The sequence below is a fragment of the Acomys russatus genome, chromosome 30 (assembly GCF_903995435.1).
Source record: "Acomys russatus chromosome 30, mAcoRus1.1, whole genome shotgun sequence".
NCBI lineage: Eukaryota > Metazoa > Chordata > Mammalia > Rodentia > Muridae > Acomys > Acomys russatus.
In genome coordinates, this window is record NC_067166.1 from 6,990,218 (window position 1) to 7,003,107 (window position 12,890).

Here is a 12,890-nt window from a genome sequence, read left to right on the forward strand (position 1 = left end):
TGTAAACTTTCAGTCAAGAGAAATTTCCTGTTGCTCCAGCTGAGCTAATGAAAAAAATAAAAATAAATCCCTGTAGCATTAGTAATCTGAAAACCAAAGCATTCAAAAGCTCCCAAGCAGCTGGCTAAGTCATTCAGGCAGCCTGGCTGGGTAGCCACCGGTATTGTGTAAGTCATCACTGAGGGACATTTTCCCTCAGCATCTGTGGAGCCTGCAGGCTGAGCATAGTGAAGGCTCTAGGGACCATATACAGGCAGGCTTGAGGCTTGGAAGCTGGTCTGCACTAAGCAGCGATAGTCATCACAATGCAAATGTGACACAGGTAAATGACGCTGTCTACTGCACCAAGCACACAGCAAGTTACTCAAGAAGTGGTGAGTTCCAGCTTATCACAGATCTCTGAGACATAGGAAGTATGGAATCTGTTGGATGTGAGACAGCTACCCTCATCTTCTCTCACCATCTGTCTGCTCAGTGCCGTTGAGGATTTAGTTGGGCCATAGAAACATTCAGGTGATTTGTTGGTTGGTTGGTTGGTTGGTTTTTTGAGACAGGGTTTCTCTGTGTTGCCTTGGCTGTCCAGGACTCTGTTTGTGGACCAGGCTGGCCTCAAACTCATTGAGATCTGACTGCCTTTGCCTCCCAGAGTTCTGGGATTAAATGTGTGTGCCACCACACCCAGCAACATCAGGAGGTGAAAACCTAGGAATCATAGACACAGTGGGAATAAATCCCCAGATGGCCTTGGTGACAACAAAGTTCCACTTTTAGGAAAAAATAAACATCAGTTCAAAGACTGAGAACAATTCATGGTAAGTTAGGGATACACGCTCTCCAGGGTGTGTTTCTTTGACATGGGATGTCCTTTGAAGTTACTCCAGGCCTCAGGGCCCTTTGTTGCTGGTGGGTGCACAGCAGGGCTGTTGTGATCCATGATGTGCCATTTTATCTTCCGCTTAGCTGTCACATTCTGAGAGAATCTCAGATCTCTCTCTCTGACAACCACTGGTTTTTTTTTTTTTCTTTTTCTGAACCACAAATCTGATTTGTGGGAAGCAATTTTACCAGTGCTATTCAACACTGAAAGCAATGTTGATCAGGCCACAGGCAGTGCCTGGCTTGTCTAGGTATGTGAAGGACAGATTAGCAGGAGGCTGAGAGACCAGCAAAACAGCCCCACACCTTGAAGGGTCTAGAACTGCACAGAAGCCTGGTCTCTTCCTCACTGATATTTAAAAGCTGAATTAAAAAAAAAAAATAAGGACATGATTGTGCCTAGACATGGACTGAGAAGGTTTTCTACCAGAGACATCTGGAAGGGTCCAGACTGAACAGGGCCATGAGTGGAGAGGGGGAGGGGGGAGCAAAAGAGGAAGAGAAGAGAGAGGGTGGGTGAGAGGCCAGGAGTGTGCCAGCAGACCAAGAGGCCGAGAGACCGACGTCCAAAATGATGGAAGTCATATGGGAAAGAGAAGCTGAGGGGAAGAGAAGCCATGAGGGTTAGGGTAGGGGTGGGGTGAGGAATGCCAGGAGGAGCCACAGATACTGGGATGCTGGGAGAGCTAGCCAAGGTCTCCTTTGATATAGCCTCGGCACCTCAGTTAGCCACTGGTGCCTGGTTTCCTTGAAATCTAACAAAATGCACTTGACATTTAGTCCCCAACCACATGTGGGTATTCCCCACAAAGTTAGAGAGTATCCCTGATGGCAGTGGTGGGGGTTGGGGGATGCGGGTGTGGGGTAGGGGTAGGGGGAATGGGTAGTTTAGGAACACATGATGTACTCTAAAGGACTTTTAAAACTCTCTGGTGTTACAAGTGCAGTAGTGAAACCATTTTATTTCACTTCTATTTGGAAAACAACAACAGCAACAACAAACCCCAAGGTCTCACAGATCAGAAAGATCAGTAATCAATCCCTGCCTTTGCCTTGGAGGTTTCTAACCTAGAAAACCAGTTAACATCACAACAGCCAAGGATTACTGCTGGGGATGGGCATCTGCGGTTGAAGATGGCTACAGTAATGTTGCGTTGCAGGAGCTTTCTCTCCAAATGAGAGAGGTTGCCAAAATGATGAGGCCACTAAAAATGCGTTTAGAATGGAGGCTTCTGTAATGTGAGTCAGACACTAATGCAAGGGGGAAAAAATAAACCACAGTAAAATGGAGGTCATAAAGTACAAGCAAATTCTAACAGGAACAAACAAACATACAAAATAAGTAGAAGTTGTGTGTAGTGGTGCAGAATTTTGGAGGCAGATCTCTGAGTTTGAAGACAGCAGTCTGCACAGTGAGTTCCAGGTCAGCCAGGGCTACATAGAGAGACTCTGTCTTGAAATAACAACCAACAACCAAGACAAAACAAAAGAAAAGTAAGAGACCAAAGTTGTGCCTAATTTTCAACAGAATTGACTAGTTCCATTCTTCTAAACTCCATGGTAAGCTCCGCCAGAGCAGGGATAAACTCTAAAAACATAGTAGGGACATAACAAATACTTATTGAAAGAATAAAATAACTATACTGGCTGGGGAGACCAAGTATTCTATTCAGTGCTCAAAATGTTTTTGTAAGATATTTTCTTTGAAAGGCCACTAGCTAGAGTAGCAGTTATACTCATGAAATAAGGAAAGAAATAGGCGAGGTTGGGTCAGAGAAATAAGCCCCATCTTCCTGTACATTGGGAATGACTTACAGTTGTCAACAGTTTTAACAGTACCTGTTACCTTGCCACAGGGATACTCAGTGACCACAGACACCTCACAGTATCCTTTACATGAGTCACTATTTCAGAGTTGTAGATGTTGGTCCCTGCGTCAAATCTTACTTAATGCATCAATAAAAAGCTTGTGTAAGTCAGACCTAGTGTTAAGGGCTGGTAATCCCAGGCATTTAGGGAGATGGTAAATCCAAGGCCAATCTGTGCTATGAAAGTAAGTTCAGGGCTGGAGAGATGGCTCAGAGGTTAAGGGCACTGACTGCTCCTCCAGAGGTCCTGAGTTCAATTCCTAGCAACCACATGGTGGCTCATAACCATCTATAATGTGATCTGATGCCCTCTTTGGCTTGCAGGTGTACATGCAGCTAGAACATTGTATGCATAATAATTAACTAATTAATTAATTAATATAAAAAGGAAAGTAAGTTCAAGGCTGATTTTGTCAATCTAACTGGACCGTGTCTAAAAATGAAAGAAAGAAAGAAAGAAAGAAAGAAAGAAAGAAAGAAAGAAAGGGAAAAGACTGGGAATATAGTTTAATGGTAGAGCTACTAAGCTATTTCCCCTGGAATATGCTAGACCATAGGTTCCATCTATGGATCCCCAATACCTCAAAAGAAGTTTGCTCAACAAATACAGCTTGTGTATTACTATTATCAGTTTGCTCCTCGAAACATTCTGATAGCTATATTTCAAAACCATTTATTACTTTTGTACTATGTATTAGTTTGTATTATGTTTTGTTTTGTGTAGCTCAGATATCTTCTGAGTAGAGATCCACAGGCCTCACCAGCAGGTAAAACCTATCCATGCTGCAAAACACAAGTAGGAATTTCCTGCTCTTGAGTCTATAGGACATTTTTAGAAGATACTAAGTGATAATAATAATAATAATAATAATAATAATAATAATAATAATAATAATAATAATAATAATTTTATTTTGGTTTTTTGGAGACAAGTTTTCTCTATGTAGCTTTGGCTGTCCTGGATTCAACTTTGTAGACCTGGCTGGCCTTGAACTCAGAGATTCATCTGCCTCTGCCTCCCTGAGTGCTGGGATTAAAGATGTGTACCACCATGCCCAGCAGAAAATATTACTTTTGAGAATAGATTCTGAAAATAACTAGTGTCACCAAGAATTGTCTAATATTTGAAATGTGTAATTCAGTTAGATAACAAAACAGAGGGGAAAATACACTTTAATATAGAAAAAACATGAATTGCACAACTTTTTCTTGAATTAAAATGTTCTATTTCTTCCTATAATATGTATTGATATGTAATGTGTATATCATATTATATGTAATGTGTATATCGTATTAAAGAAAATTTATATATATGCACAGTTTTAAAGATATTTATTTTATTATATTGAAGTGTGTGTGTGTGTGTGTGTCTGTGTAAGAGAGAGACTTGCATTCCAGTATCCATGGAGGCCAGGGGAATTGAGTCCTCAGATGCTGAGTTAATAGGTGATTATGAATCATCCTGATATGGGTGCTGGGAACTAAACTTGGGACTCCTGAAAGAGTAGTGCATGGTCTTAGCCACTGAGCTACCTTTCCAATCAAGCACACACCACACACACACACACACATGCACACGCACATGCACATGCACATACACACACAGGCACACACATGCAGATACATACACATACACATGTGCACACACATGTGTGCATGCATGAACACACACACATACACAAATGCATGCACACACATGCAGGCACACACAAACAAGTACCCACACATGCAGGCACACACAAACAGGTACACATAACACACTCACACACACACTTTTCTGTAGCTACTATGTGTAAGTAACTAGAGTCATGGAGAACAAAGATGGTTGTCCTCACACACTTCTGGAGTTGGGGGACCAGGATGGAGGGAGTGAAGGCTCTTAAGTAGGTGTGACCTTACTCCACTTTAAAATATGGTCAGTTTTAGCATAAAGTTTTGGTGTATTTGGAAATGCTTTAATGTTTTGCCTTTTCTTGACCGTCATGTGAGATGTCTACAGTCAGGGACTGTTTCTTCTGGTTTTGCCTTTTGGGCGCACACTGGCCACGGTTACACATTAGGAATGCAGCGTGGAGCTGCTGCTGTGACTCCTGGCCAGAACCTCACATCTGGCTTTGCAAATTAAGCTTATTTTCTCAGAGTAGTGTTATGACTGGTATTTGGATTATGAGGCCACTACCCCAAAAATCTATTAACATAAAATTGTGCATATGATCAACAGTGAGTGTATCAACAGTGAGTGTATCCTAATAACCACGCAGGATGGTGCTTCGGGTGGATGCACTGAGAATTCTAAGCCTGATACTAAGTTATTCTAGAATAGCATTATTCTAACCAGATACCAAAGCTAAGATGAGAGCAGGAGAGGCTAGACTCCAGACCCACGGCAGCTGGAGAGTACACTTTCTGAAACAGACAAGCCTCTGCTGATTTTTCTGAGCTCCTTTTAGACTGACTATGCAAAGGACACCTGGCCATCCTGCCTTCTTCTGTGTGGAGAGCTTCCAAAGAAGTCACTTTGCAATCAGATGACACAGTAAGAATGAAACAGGAAAAACAAGAAAACAAGAAAGAGTTCAGAAGTGAAACCATAGACAAAACTAAGAGAAAATTTAGCACTGTGTAATCAAGTTTCTGAGGGTAGATAGGCATTCTTTAAAAAAAAAAAAAAAAAAAAAAAACCCTAAGTAAAATCAGTAACAGAAAAAAACAAACAAACAAAAACAAAACAAAAAACCCAAAACAAACAAACAAACAAACAAAAAACCCAAACAAAACAACAACAATCTTTTTTTTGGGGGGGGGGTTGGGTTTTGGTTTTTGGAGACAGGGTTTCTCTGTGTATCCTTGACTGTCCTGGACTCCCTTTGTAGACCAGGCTGGCCTCGAACTCACAGCGATCCGCCTGCCTCTGCCTCCCTGTGCTGGGATTAAAGGCGTGCGCCACCAAAGCTGGCACAACGATCATTTTGATAAATCGGATTCACAAGTCTCTGAACATGAACTGTGAATAGTTCAAGAAGCTGAGAATATATTTTAACCCTAGCCTAGGCAACGGCCGAGCATCCAAAATACATGAAACAGTAAGAAAGCGACAAGTGTCTCTGCAGATTAATCAGATAGAGATGTAAAAGAGACAGACCATGAGAGAAAGTATAGGAAGAGTGTCAAACGCATGGGAGATGCAGCCTCGAGGGAGGAGTGCAAACAAACGAGAGAACAACTCAGCAACACTGAGAGAGGAGCGCTCCTTAGCCTGCTGGGGGAACTATACGTTGATGTTTGGGGAAACAGGTAGGCAGTGTCCATTAAACTAAAAACTAACATGCTGACATACAGATATGAGTTTTCTAGAGGAGTTCTTCCGTAAGGAGCCCAAGGAGACGTGCACAAGACTGCATTTAGATTGGTGTTACGAAGGAGGAAAAACTGGAGACAACTGGAAGATCCACCCACAGGGAAATGGTTACGTGGAACACTGCGACGCCATTCAAAGGAATGAACCAGATCTCTACCTAGGAGCATGGGGAGCTGAAAAAGTGAACCCGAAGAATGTCAACACACAGAGTGTGACGCCTTCTATGTGACATTCTGTGGTTTCTACGAATGTATGGGAAGACTGGGAGGGCGAAATAATGACCTGGGGGCAAAGGTGGTTGGTTGGAATCAGTGAGGGGCTTTCAATGGTATGTGCTATCACCGAAGTCGCATGCCACGAGCTCACATAGGGCTGTCCTTGAAATAATGCCCGTTTTTTTGACATAAGAGCATCACATTCCAGTCTTAGTATGATTTCAGAAACTGATATTTTTTTTCCCTCTTTTCATGACCCTTTACGTCTTTGGGCTTCACATCCACAGATTCAACCCAACGAGGATTAAAAATATTTGTGGAAATCACCACTGTCTTAATCATGCACAGAGGTCTTTCTTGTCATTAAGTCATTGCTTACATTGCACTAGGTATTTATTGTAATCGATCTAGACAAGGTTTCAAGCCCAAGAGAAGGTGAGAAGTTACTGGCAAAAGCTACTGTTTTATAGAAGGCACTTGAACTTGCGATTTTGGGCATCCTGGAAAGCTCAGGACTAGTTAGTTCCCCATACATACAGAGGGCAGACCTTATATTAAATCTATATATGTAGTCATCTAGACGCATACTGTATGAGAAACACAGGTGCTAGGAACATAAGTGGAACCATTTTTGTGTGATTTAGTATAAGCCTGTAAGCTTGCGGCCAAGCAGCTCCGGTAAGAAATAGGCCTCAGAAGCAAGCTCTAATGTGTTAATGGACCAACCATGTAACCGTGCAAGGTGGCATTGATAGGTTAGTGAGCTAGCCCACAAGCTTTGAACCCAGATAGCCCCGAAAGCCTAGCGAAACGATACAAAAATTGGAACTTTGGAAGTGCTCTCTAGGGTATTACAGCCATGCTGCCAGATGCCTTCTCTAGCCCCTGTGTTGATGATACTCTTCAGCACAGAACCTGAGATTGGCTTCTGAGTGTGGCTTTGGCTTCAGTGACCTTTGAACTTCTGACACCATTGCTGGGCTCACACACACCTGCCCATCTGTTAGCACTAACCACTGGCCATGACCTTCTAAACCTCCACCGGTGCCAGCCTGTCAGCCTGCCACAGTGAAGGACTTTAGTGCTGAGCTAAGCTGAGTCTGCAAAGTTCCTGAAGAATTCTCTCTGTAGAAAAATCCCCAGTTGAATCCCACAGAAATATTTCCTGCCCAACTAACTAACTGTTCCCCGATTGGTGAGATGTCTGTAGCATGGCATTCATAAGAGATATTTGTGTGAATATACCAAGATTGTTTGCAGAGCACCTCACAGCCCACCAGCCGTGCTGTCTGCAACAGATGGGTGCAGACTTGCTGAGATACGGGTCAAAGAGGAAACTGTGACATTGGGCAGAACATCTTCAAAGCTGTCGTTTTCTGTACTTAGAACTCAGTTGGTCCAAATACCGGCATGACAGTAGGAGAAATTTTTGTTGTTGTTATTTTGAGATAGGGTCTCTCTATGTAGTCCTGACTATCCTGGAGCTTGCTATACAGAGCAGGCTTGTCTCCAACTCAGAGATCCTCCTGCCTCTGCCTCTGGAGGTGTCCAGGGATTAAAGGCATATGCCACTATGCCCCTCAGATTTTTTTTTTTTAAACAGAGGTCACTTTGCATGAGGAAGAACCAGAAGTCTTTGAAAGATCTGTGTTCGTCTCAGCATCCCTGGGTGGAGGAGGGCATGGAGAGCTATGACTTTCCTGGGAACACGAGTTCAGCTTCCAAGTGGCCAGAGTTGCAGGTCTGCCAATGGAATCTGGCTTTATGGTATGGATGCCCAAATCAGCAGCTACCTAAAATAAGATCCACTCTGGGTGTGAGGCTGGGGCTGCAGTAGTGGAAGTGGTTGGTAGCTTGCTTAGCGTCTAGACACCCCCAGCATGCTGACATAACTGCAGCTGTCCAAACATTCTGCTTCACACGTGGACACCGAGTGATCGATATGCCACCCAGCCTCTGCTTCTCCTTTTTTTAAAAGCAGAAGTCTAAAAGCATACACTACTCTGTCCTCTGAGATTTGGCTCTGGGCCATTCAAGATTTGTGGAGTGAACACAGTGTGCGGCCACAAGTCAGGGGAGATGTCTGGCCTCAAACCCCAGTTGTAAACAGGGGCTTTTGGGTGTGGTCAGGGGGCCGGGACCCCTGATGAAAGGCTCTAGACAGTTGAGGGGCAGAGGTGTATATCAAAATCAGTGTAGTGTGATGTCTTGTGTAGCTATGTTTTTGGGGTGACTAGACTTTTCTCAATATTTTCAGCTCTTTTTTTTTTTTTTTTTTAAAACAATTTATTTATTTTATTTGCATCGGTGTTTGGCATGCATGTATGTCTGAGAGAGGGTGTCAGATCTTCTGGAACTGAAGTTATAGACAGTTGTGAGCTGCCACGTGGGTGCTGGGAATTGAACTCAGGACCTCTGGGAGAGCAGCCAGGGCTCTTAACCACTGACTCATCTCTCCAGCCCATTCCAGCTCTTCTCAACTGATGAGTAACCTAACCAAGCACACGTATGTAGAAAGCCCATTAAGAGCCCCAGGTATTTCATTTGGATTTGCAATGCTTGTAATAGAAATCCATCGGCCAGTGAAAATCAGTACTCACCTTTGAACAACTTGACATAGGTGTAATAAATAAACAGCTATAACAAACCCCTAAGCTGCCCTGGGCAGCATTGCAGGGTCTGACCAAGAACTCTGCTCAAGGATGGGGACGGATGATTTGGAAGCCTTCAGCAAGGATGCTTTAGCAATGTGAAGGAAACAACAATTGCAATTAACAAGGACTAGTAATGCTGACAGGGGACTAGCCCATCTGTTCTCCTAATTCAGAAAACACAAAAACAAAAACAAACAAACTAAAACACATCTGGAGCCATTGCTTGTTATTTATGTTTGGGGGTGGGGGACTGAAGAAGACAGGACAGGGAATGCCTAGAGGGAAATTATAAAATTTCAGTCACATGATTAATGCTTAAGTACTTACTCAATGCAAGGAAACCCCTCCTTGGTAGAAGTCGCCCGCACCCAACATGCTAGAGGTCAGCCTGAAGGTAGGAGTGGAGAGGCTTGCCTGCTGGGAGGGGCGCACAAAGGACAGCTTGCACCCTCGCGTGCAGAGACGGCCGACTCACCTCGGTGTCCTGGTGGTTGATCTCACCGAGGCTGGACTGCTGCAGGAGGACTAGGAGAAGCCTGTTGGGAAGGACAGGACGGGCTCAGCCGCAGGGACAGCCATGGGTGCTTAGAGTGGCTAGCGAAGTGCAGCCCCAGGAAGGCGGTCAGAGGCCTCAGAATAAAGCGAGGCCCTTCCTGTCTATTCTAGATGTTAACATAGAAAACAGAGGATCGCACCTGCCTCCTCATGGTGGTAGTGCTCCTGGAGACTGAGGCAAAGCAGGACAGCAAGCCTTTAGCCTCACCCTCTGTCACGTAGGTAGCAATCTAGTAGCCAAATGCATGTGCTGTCTGGTCTCCCCCCCACCCCTTTGCATAAGTATATGCAGTGCTTGCGTTCACACCTTCACATACCAGTAAATCGAGAACATCTGAACAGGCAAAGACAGGACTCAGTGTGAAACATCTTGAACTTGATTCTCAGGTTCACACTGGCCTGTGCTTGGTTGTCTGAGGGTAAACATTCCTTCCAGGAGACAGAGGCCATTGGCTGCATTGGTTCTAGAGCAAGGCTCTGGAGCCAGACTGTGTGAATTCATATGTCAGTCCTGCCAAAATCTGTACTCTGAAGGTAAGTTACTTACCTTCTCTGTGCCTAAGCTTCCTGTCTTTGGGTGTAAAAAGTCCTGGTCTCACAGGTCCAGTGTGAAGATCTATTGAGGTAACACCCATAGAGTGTGCAGACCATGGCTCAAAGACAAAAGTGTTATTTATAGAAACATTAATCCTAGAGTTTTGAGCCTTGGCCCCATCTCTGAGCCACCAGGGACAGTTTTAAAATCACAAACAACTGGACTGTACTCAATGGGTCTTGGAGAAGCCTAGTCCCTAGTGTTGAAAAGCACCTGTTTCGGATCAATCTGGTGAACTGACAGGTTTGGAAACCATTGAGAAGGTGCTTGTGCCTGGTCAGCGAACTCCCACATTGAGGGCTGAGGAGAGCGCAGGCAAAGAGGCTCAAAACGATTTTTATAAGAATCATTTGAAAAATGAAATTGTTTATTCCTATTCTCCAATTCAGTTTTCTTCTCTCTTTGCATGTGTCCTGTATGTGTGTGTGTGTCCTGTGTAAGTGTGTGTGTCCTGTGTATGTGTGTGTCCTGTGTGTGTGTGTGTGTGTGTGTGTGTGTGTGTGTGTGTGTGTGTGTGTGTGTGTAGGGCAGAGGTGGGTATCAGCTGTCTTCTTTAACTGCTCTCCATCTTTTTTTTTTTTTTTTTTTTTTGAGACAGGGTCTCTCACTGTGCCTGGAGCTCTCTAATTGTTCAGGGTGGCCTTCTCAGGGGTCCCTGGAGTTTCTCTTGTCTCTACCTCCTCTCCCCCAACACTGGGTTATAAATCTGAGTTGTCATGATTTTGTTTGGGTGCTAGGTTCCACACTCCCAGTCTCCGTGCTTGCACAGCAAGTCCTTTGGTGACAAGAGCCCTCTCCCCAGTTCCCTCAAACCAGTTTTCATTGTGTCTCAGCTTAGATGACATCTCAAACCCTAAGTATGGAACCACCACCACCAAGAGAGGAAAAGCATGATGGGCCAATCGTATTGCCTTCGTAATAGGCATGATTCAGGGAGAGCTTGAACAGGCATGAGTTATCCTTGTTTGTATAGCTGTGACATGGCTTGCAAAGCCTGCGCTTGAACCTAGCTTTTCCACTGTCTTTTGGGGAGCTGAGCTGCTGCTGGGGCTTAATTCTTGCCTCGTCATGGAGTGACCTTCCTTACACCTAACAGCAGTGGCCTGAAGGATCCAGTGGCTGCAGCAGGCTGAGAATTCCTTGCAGGGAGATTTGTAGGAATGGGTTAAGGCTGTGAGCAGTTGTATCTCTTTTGTGCTTTCGGAATCCTAGCCGCATTCCTTTATCGGATAGGAAGTCAGTGGGAAAATAATTGTGCCTACTTTTAGTCTCCAGGGCCGCTTTGGTCTGCAGCGGGTACAGAAGCGGGGGTGGGGGGGGGCGGGGATGAATGAAGGTTCTCAACCTTCCTAACATGGCAACTCCTGACCACGGTTCCTCATGCTGTGCTGCCCCTCAACCGTAGTTGTTTCCTTGTCTATAATAATGAAGTAGCAATTATTTCATTGCTACTTCACAACTGTGATCTTGCTAGTTATGAACCGTAATATAAATATCTGATATGAGAACCTGTGAGCTAGGGCTGGTGTTACTTCTCAGCTCGCCCGCCCGAGTTTGATGGGTTCCTTCCTCTGTACTCATCCAGGCTCTCCTTCCTGGATCCAGTGGAGGAAGATGGCTTCCAGAAAAGTTAGGTTCATGGAAGATTGGAATAGAGGTAAACAGAGGAAGCTGGACACAGATGTCCTGATGAAGAGCTCTCCTCCCCTGTCTCTGTCTCTGTCTCTGTCTCTGTCTCTGACTCTATCTCTGTCTCTGTCTCTGACTCTGTCTCTGTCTCTCTTACCCCTGAGGCACACTGCTGGCTAAAGCCACCGCTTAGTGTTCCTCTGTTTCAGCCTGACTTAGAAGACATTAGATGTCTACTGTGCAGCCTGCTGATCCTTTGCTGTCCTGCTGTGTGCAGATTATCTGGCTCGGCGGGGGGGGGGGGGGGCGGCCTCCCACCTGCCTCAGCTCTGATGGCTTGCTGGCCTCAGTCTTGTTCTCCCAGCATGACGCTATGGTGGCCAGAAACAGTTCTTCTGCCAGCCTCACTGGAACCTGTTCAAACTGCCCTCAGATCGCAGAGCAACAGCCCCAGGCCATTACAGACCAGGTACCAGGATCCCAGCAGGTTCCTTCCCTTCCCTGGGGCCATGATTGGGTAACAAGACTGCAGACGCCCCGCCCCACTATGAGAATTCTTGCGTCCTGTCAACTATCCACCATTGGGCCTTAAACAAGTTACAAAGCTCTCAGGACCTCATTTTCTTTCTTTCTTTATCTTTCTTTTTGTTTGTTTTGTTTTTCGAGACAGGGTTTCTCTGTGTAGCCTTGGCTGTCCTAGACTCACTTTGTAGACCAGGATGGCCTCGAACTCACAGTGATCCGCCTGCCTCTGCCTCCCAAGTGCTGGTATTAAAGGCGTGCGCCACCACCACCCAGCGAGGACCTCATCTTCTTATCTATACAATAGAGAACATACTTTCTAATTCCTAAAGATTTGCCACAATTTTGTTTGTTTGTTTTGATTTTTCAAGACAGGGTTTCTCAATTTGCCACAATTTTAAGTGAGTCAATGTTTAAAAAGCATTTTAGGATCACTTTTACACGCCCACCTTCAACTTCTCTATAATGGTTCGTTTTTTTAAAAAAACCTTGCTGGGTCTTATCTTTTCTGAGTCTTCCCTGCTCACTTTTAGGTGATTCAGGTGGCAGCAGGGAAAGCTAAAGACACCAGAGCATCAGTTTACTTCTGCTAATCTGTTTTACTGACACACACACACC

At 44.7% G+C, this 12,890-nt stretch overlaps 1 protein-coding gene across 1 annotated transcript in view; it reads right to left on the bottom strand.

Annotated features, from left to right (window-relative positions):
* The window catches only part of Ankrd55 (ankyrin repeat domain 55), a 107,072-nt gene that overhangs the window by 37,154 nt on the left and 57,028 nt on the right, over nt 1–12,890 (bottom strand). The window contains exon 5 of the mRNA XM_051172369.1: nt 9,447–9,507. Coding sequence (XP_051028326.1) covers nt 9,447–9,507 — 61 coding nt within the window. The remainder of the gene's footprint in view (nt 1–9,446; nt 9,508–12,890) is intronic.